General features: G+C 47.0%; 6 protein-coding genes across 6 annotated transcripts; 5 read left to right on the forward strand and 1 right to left on the reverse strand.

Annotated features, from left to right (window-relative positions):
• Positions 1-353: 353 nt before the first annotated feature.
• Positions 354-2,142, forward strand: F5Y00DRAFT_155837 (uncharacterized protein). The gene has a single exon (XM_048004614.1). The coding sequence runs from the start codon at positions 484-486 to the stop codon at positions 1,918-1,920; it is 1,437 nt and encodes a 478-aa protein (XP_047868795.1). The 5' UTR covers positions 354-483; the 3' UTR covers positions 1,921-2,142.
• A 1,689-nt stretch (positions 2,143-3,831) lies between these two features.
• F5Y00DRAFT_226260 (uncharacterized protein) lies at positions 3,832-5,874 on the forward strand. The gene is made up of 5 exons (XM_048006307.1): positions 3,832-4,156; positions 4,206-4,464; positions 4,517-4,558; positions 4,617-5,522; positions 5,579-5,874. Exons 1-5 carry the CDS (start codon positions 4,115-4,117, stop codon positions 5,680-5,682), a joined length of 1,353 nt encoding a protein of 450 aa, XP_047868796.1. The 5' UTR covers positions 3,832-4,114; the 3' UTR covers positions 5,683-5,874.
• Positions 5,875-6,116: 242 nt separating this feature from the next.
• Positions 6,117-8,605, forward strand: F5Y00DRAFT_226261 (uncharacterized protein). Its single transcript, XM_048006308.1, has 2 exons — positions 6,117-8,252; positions 8,305-8,605. Exons 1-2 carry the CDS (start codon positions 6,298-6,300, stop codon positions 8,420-8,422), a joined length of 2,073 nt encoding a protein of 690 aa, XP_047868797.1. The 5' UTR covers positions 6,117-6,297; the 3' UTR covers positions 8,423-8,605.
• A 568-nt stretch (positions 8,606-9,173) lies between these two features.
• F5Y00DRAFT_258124 (uncharacterized protein) lies at positions 9,174-9,868 on the reverse strand (the record flags this gene model as incomplete). Its single annotated transcript, XM_048010650.1, has 3 exons — positions 9,174-9,229; positions 9,280-9,496; positions 9,596-9,868. The coding sequence occupies 3 exons, from the start codon at positions 9,866-9,868 to the stop codon at positions 9,174-9,176; spliced, it is 546 nt and encodes a 181-aa protein (XP_047868798.1).
• Positions 9,869-12,381: 2,513 nt separating this feature from the next.
• Positions 12,382-13,825, forward strand: F5Y00DRAFT_272493 (transferase; the record flags this gene model as incomplete). The annotated part of the gene is made up of 1 exon (XM_048012987.1): positions 12,382-13,825. The coding sequence occupies one exon, from the start codon at positions 12,382-12,384 to the stop codon at positions 13,816-13,818; it is 1,437 nt and encodes a 478-aa protein (XP_047868799.1). The 3' UTR covers positions 13,819-13,825.
• Positions 13,826-14,135: 310 nt separating this feature from the next.
• On the forward strand, positions 14,136-15,170 carry F5Y00DRAFT_226264 (S-adenosyl-L-methionine-dependent methyltransferase). The gene has a single exon (XM_048006309.1). It carries the CDS (start codon positions 14,489-14,491, stop codon positions 14,960-14,962), a length of 474 nt encoding a protein of 157 aa, XP_047868800.1. The 5' UTR covers positions 14,136-14,488; the 3' UTR covers positions 14,963-15,170.
• The last annotated feature ends 221 nt before the right edge of the window (positions 15,171-15,391 follow it).

Raw genomic sequence — 15,391 nt, forward strand, 5'->3', positions numbered from 1 at the left:
GATGGTTATGTAAGGTTGTTTTAGCCATTAGAGCTTCAGGGGCATTTACATAGAGGTACTTCGTACAATAGGTACCTACCTAGATACTCGTTCGTAGCGCGAGTCAAAGCTAAAGGAACTTATCCCCTTGACTGGCATAAAACAGCAAACCCACTATTTTCAGTATCGATAAATCAAGATTGGCTAAAGGATATAGACTGGTTGCGTTGAACTTTACGTACTTTACCGAATATAAGGTTTTTGCCGTTTTATGCCAGTCAAGGGGATATTTCGTGGTCCGTGCGCTATACCTCTTCCAGGTCTAGGTAGTATTTTAACATTTTAGCGTTCCTAGAATAGAACATAGCAGCAATCATCTCGTATGTATCGTCAACAATGTTTTTACAAACTCTAGCTACTATCATCATCAAGTCAATTGATTCAATAATAAAATTGAATTTTGGATGAGAGCATGACGACTGAAACAGCAAGGCGTCTTGCTCGATGATCTGCCGACCGCGCATTACGAGAGATGCTCTCAGCCAGCCTGGCATTCGCGCCTTGCTTTTTCTCGTAACCCTCGTTTCGCTATACTCGATATACGGCTCACTCTACTTTTACCGCGACCCTCTCTCCATCTTTTTCTCCGAAGAACATGGGTTCGATCGTTTCTACTCGGCCACGCGCCAGGCCGAAGCCGACGAGTTTCTAGACGCCGTTATGGCGGACCCCGACTTGGCGCAATCCGAACTAGGCAATTCTGGTCCCACACCCCAGATTTGCGCCGTCTTCATAACAGTGGGAAGGAATGTGGATGGTCGGCAGTACATCGACAGTGCCGTAGGCTCGTTCTTGGCTAACATGTCCCGTGCCGAGAGGCAGACCGTGCACTTAAAACTATTCTTTGCCGACGTACCGGACCCTACTACCCAGCATAAGAGTTATGCTCATCTAACGGCTGCTGGTATTGCCGACGAAGTATTCACTTACAACTCCACCTTACCACCGGACCGAAAGGATGACAAGATTCGCGAGTTTATGGAGTATATCAAGGATCGTCAAGATAAACATGCGCTAGAGAAGAAAACAGTATATGATTACGCATACGCTTTAGATCATTGTGTTCTAACTACCGAGGCTCCTTACATTGCAATTTTTGAGGAGGACATCCTTCTTGCCGATGGATGGGCAGCGAGGACTCTAAGGAACCTACGGATTATCGAGGAGATGATGAAGGACCCTAGGCGGCGCGACCCTAAGAAGGGCAAAATTGATCCAGGCGTACCAAACACATGGTTATACTTGCGTCTATTTAACCAAGAACGGAGCTTTGGATGGTCAGGCGGGCCCGGATTTAGAAGCAATAATCTTCACGTCATATCAGTTGCGGTGGCCATTCCGCTCCTCTTAGTTCTCCTTCTGACACGGAGAAGGCTACCACGTCACCTGGCTCGACATCTGGACGGGTGGACGTTATTAGTGATTTGCGGCCTTGCAGTACCGCTCATATTATGGCTATTTTACGCCTCCGGTAAAGCCGCCCTCATTGGTTCACCACCAGGGGTTCGCGAGGAATTCTTTGGATGTTGCAATCAGGCATTGGTTTACAACCGCGAACACGCGGGAGAGTTATCAGAATTCTTGGTGGCTGCTTCCAAGCGAGCCGTCCCTGGTAGGAGCGATATGCTTCCAAAGAAATTCGCTTATGACCACGGCTTTGCGAGAGTTAGTGCATATCCGATGTTAGCACAGCATGCAGGTAGAGTGAGCGCGATCGACACGAGTAATGACGAGGCGAAGCGCGTATGGAGTATGGCTTTTGAGGACTTGAAGCCGTCTGAGTTGGCGAAGCAGCACGTTAAAGATGTGCAGGCGCTGTTTGGAGACGAAGCAGCCGAGCAGATGAGGAGACAGTGGGTTCAAGCGCCAAGCGTAATGTGAACAGTCGCTAGTACGATTTATGAAATGAAGTTACCTCAACCGTTGTCTTTACTCAAAGCCTCAGTCGATTATTCTACACATGATAGACAAATGTCAAAGATTCAGATCGCTAGTTAGTTCGACATGGGTACCTTGTTGAATTCTTATAGTCGAGACGGAACGCTAACTTTCAAGAAGCTTGGCCTAGAGACTGCGCCGCTTCAATAGACCCCAAGAAGTGAGTCAGAAATACAGTTGAAAGTCAAACAAGTCTACGGTTCTTCACCATCGGCGAGGCGAATCTACGCCGCGTGCGCCATCTGCGCCTTAGTGCCTTTACCGCGTACTATTCGTATTGTATAGCTGGGCCCGGCGAGAAGCAGTGGCAGTTCTTCCGCCCTGCAGCACTCGACGCGGCGTGCTAGACAGCATTGCTTGAGGGCTTGCTTACGCTTGAGTTCATCATGAAAGTACCTACCTGGGGCCATCATAGTGGATGGCCGGTGTGGGTTGCGCAGCTTGAAACCGTGCTAAGTTTTGTGGGCGAACACATCGACGAGGGCACGGATGTTATTGTCGACGATAATTACTCGATGTTACTGTGCGAGGCTGTTGATCGGTGTTTCCGAAAGCCTTTCCGCAGACTGAGGACTAAGGAGGGCGACGTTTATTATTATAAGACCCGGTTTGATCCGGATAATATTACTAATTCTTCGTCTTTCTGGTTTATATTCTCCGACATCTATAAAGCTACTGAGTTTGGCTGGTTCTTGTCATATACGACAAGGTCAGTTGAGGTTATGGGGGGCTTGCCTAGGGGATATCGATAATTACAATAGTATTTCCGATATCTAGGCCCATGGTGCGATACACTCATCAAACAATTGGTTATACGTCGTGGTTAAGAAGCTCTGAGATAACATGTTTAATCACCTTCTAAAGTTCCGGGACACCAATATATCAATGATTCAATTTGAGCACCTAGAAACACTAGACCAAGACAACTTTCGGCGACTGCGCTTTGATTCTGCCTGAAACTAGTATCATCATACTTCTTCGATGATCATATCACATGATAATGTATTGATTGAGGCGCTGGCCCGGCTGGTTCTCCAATCGTCATCTGTTGTCTCACCAGCGAACCAAAAACTAACGAAAAGGAGCCTACCGATATTCTCGTCTACGAGCACGTGCGGCACGCCGTCGTGACGAATGTCGTATCACGTATTACAACTAGGTTCTTAGAAACTTAATAGGTACAGCGTCGAGACTGTCTCCAGTTAACGTACCTATTAAGTACCTTGATGACTTTACTGCTTACCTCCTAGGAGGTAGGTAGGTAATTCTAACCACGTTAGAAGAAGGGAACACCAATAGTCGCGGTTGATTTAGTGTATTACTGCTCTGCTAGATATTGCATTACTAGGTTCTCGATACTCGAATCGACGATTGATGATCGCCGAGACCTACTGTATTTCTTCAGTTTTGGCGCTTCGCGCAGCACAGCAGATTCGAACAAGGGTTTTTCAGACCGGAGTAGTAAATCTGAAATCCTTCGGCCCTTCCGTGGCACTAAGCATATATTGATTCGGCGTACGGGACTGGGACATTCGAATTATAACGAAAGAGAATAGTTGAAGATGCATTTTAACCATGTTGCTTCTCACCGAGCTTCCTTCTTGAGATGTGCTAACTTGTGACCCCTGAATATGTATTCACATGCTTAGGCCTACCATATTATGGATGAAAATCAATCGCATCAACTCCAGATGCTTCGGCTCACAAGAGCCGATCAATTTTATTCTGGTTCGACTTAAACATATTCTCGTCAGATCTTGTATACAAGAGTTAGATTTACACGTGGGGATATAATTAGATGTGAAGTCGGTATACCTACCTATCCAGCCAATGCACATGAGCCTATCCCGGGTCTCAGCTTTGGATGTGGGGTGGCTGACCGGGGAGAACACGCGGTAATCCCCTTTAAGAAGGTGTTATTTACCAAGGGGTCTCCGAACGGCACACGGGCTGAGAATCCGCCCCTTTATTGGTTCGTACAATGTGGAAGGCTAATTTGTTCACTGCTTCTAGTGTTTTTTGTAGTTATTATAAAAGCCACATCTTGGACTCATAGACTTTAGGAAGATCGTTGCGGATTTCAGATTTTGCCTCCCAAGCACTTTTGACCGCCTCGCTCTCGAAGCTCACTACAAATATGGAGCTCACCCTGCTTGCGATCGCGGTCGCTGGACTATCCGTTAAGTTCCCGATGGCTCCATTCGCAATTATAGCTAATAAAGACTTAGTCTATCCCACTCGCTCAATGCGAGAAGCAGGTCACGGATGGAATATCCAGCTGTGGAGATGCATGGATGCCTAGAGATAATGTCACTATTGCGCAAGGAACAGACACGCGTAGGGGGTACAGTACGGCGGTGCAAACCTTCTGTAGCGCAGCGAATGGGCAGACGGTGAAGCCTAGCGGATATCTATCCCTCGCAACGGAAGTCTTCCTTAATGGCGGGAAGGATCCCGCTACTTACGGTGTTCTAGGATTTGTATACTGTAAGTTTGTTGTATACCAGTCTTCACCGGAGTCTAATATTCATTCGCGTAGTCGAGGTCCACAATAAAGAAGACTCGGATCATACTATTTCAAGTAAGTACTGCAGTCAGGAGGGAGGCGTGAGATGAGCTCGACTACTAACACTAGCTAGTCGAGAATTGTAAGAACTATCTCTTGGCACTTAGTGCCGATGGGGGTCAATGTTCAGGCGAGCAAAACCACGACACGAAGGGTGGCACTTGGCAGGTCGGGAATAATGGCGTTTCGTACCATGCTCTGGGAAATGAGATACCGCCTACACAAGACGCCATTAACAAATTGTTTTCTGGCTCTGCTTTGGGAGCGCAAAGTGTTAATAAGGGATCCGGCCCGCCCTTGAACCCCTGGCCGTTGGACTCTGTGAATAGCGTCAAGCCGACGAACTGCCATAGCCATAACGACTATGACCGAAACATCCCCATATATTCGGCTTTAAGTGCGGGGTGTATTGGGATTGAAGCTGATGTCTGGTATGTTAACGGGGACGTTATTATCGGCCATATCCTCCCAACCCCTGGAAGGACTTTAACGGCGCAGTATACCCAGCCGCTACGAGCAATATTAGACCACAACAATGGTGGCTCGCCCGGAGATGTTGGCCTATACAAGGCCAATCCTGGACAGAGCGTTACGCTGCTTGTAGATTTCAAGACCTCTGATACCCAGACTCTGGATGCTGTCGTCAAAGCACTCCAACCCCTCCGTGATGGCGGGTACCTCAGTCACCTCGATGGTGATAAGTTCGTCGAGAGACAGATCACGGTTGTCGCGAGCGGGAGTGCCCCATTTGACCGCATCAACTCAGGCGACGGTGTCCCCGACCGAGACGTATTTTACGATGCCCATGTGGACCAATGGGACAGCGAATTCACCAGCCAGAATTCCTACTACGCCTCGGCCGATTTCGAAGACGCCGTTGGAAGCCCAGGCAGCGTAGAAGACTTCAGTCAGGACCAGAAGAGTACGGTCCAATCGCAAGTTGAGACAGCTCATTCGGCGGGCCTTAAAGTACGATACTGTAAGTTTAACTCTGCTATACTTTCGGTTCAGACATAGACTGACATGTCTTTAAAGACAATTTGCCGGGAGATTATCTTTGGGAGCCCCTCGCAGCTCTTGGTGTAGATAGGTTAAACGCCGATGATATGTATGACACAGCCAGGCTTCCGCGGGTATAGTCAGACTGGATATAGTATGATTTAGGATTTATGAATCTCTGTAAATAGGTTAATACATGGGAAGCTCCAGGTTGGTCCCGACGAAATGGAAATCGATTTGAATCCTAGTAACACTAGACTTTTTCCGGTTTATTCAATGCTATTTATCAATTCTATTTACCTCCTTTAGAGGATGGATTTCTGATATGTAACTGCCGATGAATTCCTTATTTGGAAATTTATAAATATTTTATGCTGATGCCAGGATACGAGCGGCCTCAATAAAGGGCCATCAATTGGTTCAATAAGAGACGCTATAGGTCGAGATGCACGCGCCTCATAACAAACACCATTAACCAACCGGATTCGGGGTTCCATCATCCAAGCACCCCACGACACACACAAAGAGGCCTGCAGCCAGCCTATCAAGAAGCGCATCTTCAGAACGAACGAATAGATAGCCGCAAGATCCCTGAATGATGGGTTCTGTCGCCGAGCACTACTTCTATGAGGAGATGGACTGTCCGTAATTCTAGGCTTGTGACCATAATCGGGCTCTTGTGATAGGCAACTCAAGCCTTAGCCTCTCTAACCCCAACGCGAAAGCTCAAAAAGTCACTATCGTGAGCGCACTCAATGTCCATGTCTTCTCATCGGCTCATATCGGTGCCTTCACGGCGTCGCCTACGCCGGCCCGAAACCCCACCACCGGCATATTCAGAATACGACATGCACGAAATGTCCCAGCTAGCTGTTGTCTATGATCAAGATATCCGGGGCACATTAGAGCTGGAGTACCACGCACCGGGTATACCACCGCAATCTACCGCAACTACCGCAACCGGTCCCCGTTGTCAATCCACTTTCTGTTATAGGGCCGTAACGGGGACGAGCCACTACTGCCGAAAGCATACATGTAATGTAGCTGGCTGTGCTGGCCGTAGAGAAAAGGGGCATGGCAAGCGCTATTGTACAGTACACGAGTGTTTCTGGCGAGGATGCCACGGCTCTAAAGCCGGACGTTCGAATTATTGCGACCAGCATACTTGTCAACTAGAAGGTTGCCACGAACCAAGTCCAGAGGAATACTATCGTTACTGCAACGTCCATACTTGTCGCGTCCAGCGCTGTGCCGGCCGGCGCGAATCTCCCTCGAAGTACTGTTCCAAGCACAGATGCCACGCCGACCACTGTTCTCGCGCGTTTTCAAAATCAAGCGAGTTCTGTATGGATCATAGATGCGAAGTAGACCGATGCGGCGCGGCGCGGCGCGACGGTAGCAATCTCTGCGGCCGTCACGAGTGTTCAGTCGAAGATTGCAGCGGGAGGAGGTTTGAGAAGAGCCAATTCTGCGGTGCGCATAAGTGCGTTACTAAGGGATGCGCGGATCTTCAGATTGAAGGGTTTCGCCATTGCGCGCAGCACAAGTGCCGTTCGTGTGAGAGGCCTTGCATCCCCGAGAGTGGCTTCTGTCGTCGACATAAGTGTCGGGAGCCGAGATGTCCACAATCTCGGGCGAGCGGCACGACATGGTGTCTTCGGCACGTCTGTCAATGGGTTGGATGTGCCGAGCCTGCGTTCCAACGCAACGGATACTGTGGTGATCATACCTGCTCTGTAGGTGATTGCACCGAGGGCGTAGTCCAAGGGGAGAACGCCATCGGCTTTTGCTGTCGCAATCATACTTGTGCAGAGCAGGGCTGCCTTCAGGAGATTTCAAGAGTCGCGTACTGTGCCGAACACGAATGCCCACGACGCACATGTCTTAACTCTCGGTTCTGGGGTGATGAACAGGACGAGAAAGAGCACGAATGTTGCAGGAATCATACATGTGCTCAGGAAACCTGCTACTCCCCTACGATGCGTAACAGGGCGTTTTGCGAACAGCATGTATGTTCCTATACCGGGGGTTGCATGTCGCCTAAACTTCCGAACCTCGGATGCTGTGAAGCACATAGATGTAACCAGGGCTCATGTCGAAACCCCTGCGTCCCAGGTAGTTCATTCTGCAACAACCACGTCTGTGCTTGGGAGACGGGGTGTTTGCGCGGTCGTGGTGGTCAAAACCAGATTTACTGCGAATCCCACACATGCACGGAACGAAGTTGCCATGAGAGATGTAAAGGGTCGCATGGCCTTTGCTCTTCGCATGCGTGTCGATGGAACCCGTCGTGTGTGAACGCACCCTTACACTCTGGTGAATATTGTCAGCGTCATTCGTGTACCAAGAACGGATGTACGAGGGCAAGTTTGGTTGAGGAGAGTCTATGCCGCCATCACGCTTGCTCGTGGAATTCGTCCGTCTGCCTCAAGCCTCGTTGGAAGAGAAGTAGCTACTGCGAAGACCATACCTGCGGAGAGATGGGCTGTGGCTTTTCTAGAGTTCCGGGCGGTTCATATTGCTCTGACCATTCCTGCCAGGCATCGAAGTCTTGCACCGGACAGGCGGAAGTGGGAAGCGACTATTGCATCGAGCACAAGTGTGGCAGGCCGAATTGTAGGTTAAAGAGTACAGGGGGTACACAGTTTTGCAAGAACCATAAATCCTTATATCGCCCAGTAGGGACTCATGAACTGAAAAGCCTACAGAGGTAAGGAATATGTCGGCCCCGAAGCGTGATCCTAGCTTACCTACGTACGCAGTTTTCGGTCTCGCGCAGGATACGATGCAATCGACCCCATACTCGCAGCATCGCTTACACATGTCGGCTCGCCAAGGAAGTTTCCGAAAAGTCTTCCTAGGCAGCGCCAATGGGCGTGAGGTACCTAGTAATTGAGGTTCGTAGTGACTGGCTTTCTTGAATGCTGAAATGACTAGACTGTACCTACCTAACTCATATGAAACCATAGGCAGATTGGGTTGGCACCGGTACTTGCTACGAGATATTGATTGTATGATTTGTTTTATGAGGTATATGGCAACACTATAGAATTAACATGGGGGTATGGGGGTATGGGGGTAATGTATATCTTTAGGTTATATTATTATGAACTATTTATAACTGACAACTCTTATGCAAAGCGAATTAGCAAGCTTTTATATATTGCAAGGCTACTTCTAGGGAATCCATAAGTGGGTTGAGTATACAAAAGTTCTTGTAGTTAATCAATACAAGAACATGTTCCATGCCTCTTGACCCACTGTGGTCAAACCAAACTGGTCCGACTCAGGTTTTTCCTTGGGCACGCTGGGCGTTGAGGATGATTCCATCTCCGTTATAAGAAGGCGTGTTCAACGGTTTCTCCCCTGATCAAAGTCGGCTACTTGGCGTCGGCGCTAACCAGGTAGAGTAATGCTATAGGCAGGTCGTGGCTGGGGATGCTATAGGCAGGAAATGGAGGATCTCTCATATCAGATGAAACTCTAGCTCTGTTCCCTTAAGGGAGTACTCTAGACGTCTAAAGCGCCATAGATGCGCCTGCTGTAGCTACCTAGCTTATAGCAACCAATAGACGTTAACGTTCTCATCATCATCATCATCCATGCCTCTTGAAAGCATACATGGGACCTTTCAAGAATGAACCACAACCAAAGTCACCCTTGTCCATGGCCGATCTTCATCATATGCTTGATACACGGTCAGCATGAAAACCCCTGCCAGGGACTCAACGACTTACCTGTATTTCCTGCGGGCGTCCATCGAAAGTCATACATGCCGTTGAACGGGCGAACGCCGATATTTCCTCCTATTTCTATACCCCCCCGTGACTTGAAGGATAGTTCAGTCTGCAAAGCATCTGTGTCAGGATTGCAACCATATACGACATCATAAATAGCACGCGGATCTCCACGCTCAGTCATGAACATCTTGGTCGTATTGTCTTTCACCTCATACTACGCATTTATAATTTGTTAGCAGCTATCTAGAAGGTAGGTACTTTAGGTAAATAGGAAACATCGAATATTTGGTAGACTTGCCTCTCCGTTGATGACTGCGCGACGAGGCGGATCCCAAGGTAAAGTGATCACGCCGTCGACGAGTGTAAGCTCATTGGTGGAGTTTCCAGCGGGACTAACGAAAAGATGCTGGTCACCGCCACCCCAGTCCCAGATATTCAAGAAATGGTTATGGATATCTGGAAACGACGCATTCTGTATCTGAAGTGCGAAACCCTCGGTAATATTGTTCGAGAGAGGGCTTGTAGGAATATCGCATGCCAGAATACAGGCAGCAAAGATGAGGATAAAAGAGGTAGGCGGCGTCATCTTAGGAATTTAGGTGCTTTTTGAATAATACGTTAAAGCTACTATATCTTGATATCACTCTTAATATCCGTTATACTCGTGCTATAATATATAGGTGAGTTCCAAAGGTCTCAAGAAGCCAGCTGGGGATGAATAAAGTGTTATTCGTCTTTGCCAAGACTTTATACGAGGTTATGCATCGGGTTGTACAGGGAGGTTGTATTATTGCTATATCATTATCCTGCAGCATTGGATCTAGACGCTCGATAAATCTCACCCGCAGAAAGTAAGGTAATACACATTGCTACTCTTAGCTACCTAGGTAGCTGCCTACCTCATGTACTTAATTTCTGTCGACCAGTCACCTGAGTATAAGCTTCCAATACATGGTCGCTTCATTACCTACTTACCTAGGTAGTTTTTTCAACAGCCCAAGTTTCCCGGCTATGCGCTGTAAGGGTCAAAATTAAGCCGTATTACGTTTAGCATGTGACGTTGGATTAAGAATGATAAGCACCTAATCTAGCATTTCAGCTGTTCTCTTCGAGATCTACCTCTTGGTATTAAAAGCGGCTTACTAATAAACTCTTGATAAGTGTGTAGCTTTCTAAGAGTCAATACTTTTATACGTGTATACAATTGGTCTCATGTTTTATGAATATCACTTGCAACTAAAATACTAGCAATAGTATCAAATTGTCGTTCACTTATTCTTTTATAATACGACAACTTGGACAGTGTTACAGACCTGGCTATACTAAAGTGGGATTTTAATTACCTAATTAGCTCCGCGTTTATAGACGGGGATCTCTACTATACATACTACGTATGGGTCTGACTTAGAGCCTCAATCAACATACTATTAGGTATTCACGCTCACACTTAAACCTATGGCACCGTTATATGACGCACCATACTCTCTAGCAAGTGGTGTATAATTATTACTATCAACTGGCTTTGGCTTCATGATAGCTTATGCAATAAAGCTTCGGATCCTTCGACTAGTGGTCCCGAAACTTTTATTCCCGGAAAATTTTAAGCCAATAAGCGCAATGTTGGACCATTTTTCGAAGGTCATTGGGGAATGTGCTGAAGAACTTGGCGTCGGCATATGTACAATAGGGCTAGCTCCACTAGATATCAGGTCGCTGAAGAAACTACGCCTTCCCCCTGTTCTCGGGAGGGTATGGGTCGAGGCGGTCACCAATACGCCACTATACTAGTGTATAGACCCATTATACTCCGTGCTTCACGATCCACGTCACTTGATCAGTAAATGCATTTATCTCTTAATTTCCGACGGATACGGACAGCTAATCAAATACGCGTAATGGGCATCTCGGCCCTACGGGAAACGCCACCGCGCTAGGTTAGTGATGCCTGTACATTTTAGTATACATATCTCGTGAATCTTCAAGTCATTGTTCTAGAAAAAGTCCTGAATTACTTGATTAAGTAATCAAAACGTGAATCGCTTTTTTCATGGCCAATGCCTCGTTTAGGAAATACCCAAGTTCGGTTAGGAAGCCCGAGCTTCTGAAACAAGCTTTAAATGGCAAAAGGGCCTCCGAGGCTAACTTGGCAGAAGCTGCCCCACGGCGGTCAGAAGCTAGAACGAGGTATGATGTCTTGGTAAAGAATGTCTCCTAAACGAAAGAAGATTCAAATCTTAAAGAAGTATATATCAGAAATAACCCGTCCCTCTATAATTCAGGAGGGCTCCGTGTTGAGAGTGCAGCATTTATAACCACTTGAACGAATGTATAGAGTTTACATCTCGAAACTATCAAGTTGATTTTGCGGGACTTGTATAATATACTAGGGAATGATCCTAATAGTGGGACACCCGGCAAGTCGGGATGCCAGGATAATCTAGCTAATTTACCAAGACCGACGCATAGGCGGCCGCGTTCCCCTTCGTCGGGTAAAATATGATCTTGGAATCCACTTAGTATTACGTACTCTACGATATCCAGTTCACCTTAGCTAACCAGCCCCTATCATCCACCATGTTACGCGGAAGGAAGATCCGCAGCAGTCAAGAGTATGAGAATATGAGCATATGATCACATGGTGAGTGAGCAGGTTTATTGTTACTCATATATCATATCTCATATATCATATTGTTGAGCACTGTGGAAGTATATATCCCATCTCGCGCTAAGCAGGCATAAGAGCTCCGGGCCCGTTTTCAGAGTTAGATCAGACCACTTAGAGGTCAAACTTTACTTAGGAGCTCGTACTTTCAATCGTAAATACATCGTAGGGATGAAAAGTAACTAGATGTGTGAGTCTAGAGCTCTTAGTCTCTCTTGGGGGGCAAGGGAGGGGCCACCTAGATGTCTGACTACGGAGATTTCTCTCTCCCGCTACACTAGTTACGCTTATATAAGGCAGCTGGAGGTATCAGTCTTCTAATGATATTCTATCTAGTACTACTACTATACCTACATCTTTACATCTTGATCTAAAATCGAGAACAGTCCATATTATCTAACCAGTTCTCGTTTATTAAACACCTACAATACGCTACTATGCTTCAACAACAAGTATTTCATCTTCATCCGCATGGCTGGGAAAATGACCCAGAGGAAGAGAGATATAAGGTTTCAACGCTTGACTACCTATCCGGCCTCCGTTATAACAATTATGCTCTATTTTTCAGACTAGAGGATGGAGCTAAAAGACAAGCGGCTAGCATTCTAAAGAAGGGTCTTGAACGCACTATCAGTCAAGCACGGCATTTATGTGGAACGATCGAAAAGGACCCAGAAGGAGGACATTCGTTTGTGAAGACTAAAAACAGTACAGTACAGTTTGTTGTTCAGTGGCTCGACTCACCTGAGGACAACTATCCATCCTTCGATGATCTCTATGATTCCCACTTTAGCACAAGAACACTAGGGCCATTGGATCTCTGGAGTGTCTATCCGATGACGGCTGGAGACAAGCCTGAAGCGCACCCAGACAATAGCCCAGCTGTCTCGGCTTTCAAAGCAAACTTCATTCGAGGCGGGCTTGTTTTCAACATGCATCACCACCACTATGCCAACGATGTTCTTGGTTGGACTGCGTTCACTCATCAACTAGCCGAGAACTGCTACGCTCTTTACAATGGCACTTCATTTCCTACGTGGGATCCTATATATTTGGATCGCTCGCGTGTAACTAAGAAGGAAGTCCCTGAAGAATCTAGGATCGAGGGGCCTGTCCAGCAAGAGCGTCACCCTGCCCATACTATGGGCATAGTGCTCCTCTTCCATTTGCCCAAGAGCAAAGCCGCCCAACTGAAGAAACTGGCAACTTCAACCAATGGCTCTCGGATATCAACCTACGACGCCTTCTCTGCCTTTATATGGCGCACGCTTTCTCGACTTCGGGCCCCTGTATTCAAGCCTGATCCCTCGTCTACGTTATTCTGGGCTGAAGCTGTTGATATGCGTCGACGCTTCCACAGTCCCGAATGCCCAGCGCGTACGCAGGGAAATATTATGTTTGCGGCCCGGTCCACGGCAGTTCCGGTTCAGCAACCAACAGTGGCTGAAGTCATCTCAGAGTGGCCACTACCCAAATTGGCATCGTACATCCGCAAGCTCACAAACTGCGTCACGCAAGAAAACCTTGACAAGACATTAGACGTTGTGGCACTTATCCGGGACAAGACGGCGCTCAATGCTCGTGTCGACTCCCATCCGCCTATGTCGATTCTGCAAACTGATCATCGTCGTGCAAACGTTGCCGCAGCCGACTTTGGTTTCGGGAAGCCAGTTACATACCGGCATCTATGGGATGATATATCAGTAGGGGTAATCCTTATTTACCCACCACGCTCAACAGCCCCTGATTCAGACGAAGGCTGCGAGTTTGCTATTATGTACGAGAAGAACCTGGCCCATACGTTGATTCAAGATCCCGAGTGGAATAAATATTTCGAGTATAGGGGGGTCACTGCTGAGCACCGCTGTGGCTAAGCTGTTTATGGGATACGATTACTAAGAGATAGTCAGAAAGATCACATCCCCGTGTTGAATAGGTATATTGGGTATTATCTATTCTCCAATATAGTGTCAGATGGCAAGGATTACGATAGGCGTATGACGTGATAGGGGTTCTAAGATTTAGCTTGAAGCTATCTACCAGCTGGTTATTCACTATATTGTATATAAGGGAACCAAGGTTCACTCTTAGATTTGGAAAAGGACAGGCGTTAAGAATACTTTGAAATATATATGTTATATGAGCTATTCACTAGCTAGTCACCTGTTACTCCGTAGTGGTCACATACCCAGGGCTGTCCATGACATATAGTACTCTAACGTACTAGCTAAGTATTTTGTTCATTGCAATGTAATACACTCACAATAAAGAAAAGCCTTCTTCGTTTAATACCTACCTGTTACAACGTTGTTCCCGCGCGTGGTACTTACGACGCCCGGACTTCTGTCATTTTTTCCGATTCCGTGATCCATTTTATTGTGCCACACCGCCAAATCTCTAATCTAGGACGGAAGTATTTCCACAAAATTTGGAGGTTGGAGTTCCTATCTACTCCGAGTCCTTCGCAATAACCCCGCTTCCTCGAGCTTGGCTGCGGCGCCGGACTACCCATTACGGAAAAGCTTCCATCATACCCGGAAGTTCATGTTACTGCCAACGACATTTCATGTTACTGCCAACGACATATCGACCACCCAGATCGAACTTGCGAGGAAACATTTACTCGGGCCTGCAGAAGAAAATGCTGGAAACTCGGGACGCTTGACTCTTATCGAGGGGGATATGACAAAGCTCTCGTTTACCGACCAATCCTTTGACGCTATATTCGCCTTCTACAGCTTGATACATCTCCCTCGTACGGAACAGACTGAGATTATTGGAAAGATTGCACGGTGGTTAAAGCCTGGCGGCTACCTGGTCGCCAACTTTGCTAATAGTGACCTGGAGGCGGTTGTAATGGAGAAATGGCTTGACAAGAACGACTGGATGTTTTGGAGTAGTCGGGGTAAAGATGAGACGTTGAAAATAATAGAGGAAGCCGGATTGAAAGTCGTAGTTGGCGATGTAAAGAAGGATGAGGTTGATGCCTCGTTTCTTTGGGTCATTGGGAAGCGATAATGTGATTGTTACGAACCTCCAGGAGGAAAAGTCACGTGGAGGACACGAGACCCAAAAAGTTGAATCATGAGTATGAGGCAATCCGCATCTATGATTCACGATTCACTCGGAATACACAGAAGGCAGAATGAATATAAGAAAGGAGGATCTCCTTGTGTATCTAGTCATTCATTCTGCAGCTATCAATCTAAGCCTAATATCTAACACATAGGTACTCAGGGAAAGGACTCCATGTCACACGGACAACATGGCTAAGACCTGTTGGTTAGAATACGAATGCAGCCAAGAGCCAGTAAGGCGGTTAGGATAGGTATTTTCAGAATCATTGGATGACATGCATCACGAAACGATGCAAGGTAGAATGCAAAATAACCAACACACAATTGAGGGGGCGGTTAGGTACGGAGTTACATCTCTTAGAATTGTCTA

This window comes from Daldinia vernicosa (genome assembly GCF_022497035.1).
Source record: "Daldinia vernicosa strain CBS 139.73 unplaced genomic scaffold F5Y00scaffold_5, whole genome shotgun sequence".
Lineage (NCBI taxonomy): Eukaryota > Fungi > Ascomycota > Sordariomycetes > Xylariales > Hypoxylaceae > Daldinia > Daldinia vernicosa.

What these genes read in the sequence shown, in the direction of transcription:
- F5Y00DRAFT_155837 (XM_048004614.1), top strand. Translation starts at nt 484, where the DNA reads ATGATCTGCCGACCGCGCATTACGAGAGATGCTCTCAGCCAGCCTGGC.
- F5Y00DRAFT_226260 (XM_048006307.1), top strand. Translation starts at nt 4,115, where the DNA reads ATGGAGCTCACCCTGCTTGCGATCGCGGTCGCTGGACTATCC. An exon ending in TCGCGGTCGCTGGACTATCC is followed by an intron (nt 4,157 to 4,205) that starts GTTAAGTTCCCG and finishes ATAAAGACTTAG; the next exon opens with TCTATCCCACTCGCTCAATG. An exon ending in CTCGGATCATACTATTTCAA is followed by an intron (nt 4,559 to 4,616) that starts GTAAGTACTGCA and finishes AACACTAGCTAG; the next exon opens with TCGAGAATTGTAAGAACTAT.
- F5Y00DRAFT_226261 (XM_048006308.1), top strand. Translation starts at nt 6,298, where the DNA reads ATGTCCATGTCTTCTCATCGGCTCATATCGGTGCCTTCACGGCGTCGC. An exon ending in GAACTGAAAAGCCTACAGAG is followed by an intron (nt 8,253 to 8,304) that starts GTAAGGAATATG and finishes CTACGTACGCAG; the next exon opens with TTTTCGGTCTCGCGCAGGAT.
- F5Y00DRAFT_226264 (XM_048006309.1), top strand. Translation starts at nt 14,489, where the DNA reads ATGTTACTGCCAACGACATTTCATGTTACTGCCAACGACATATCGACC.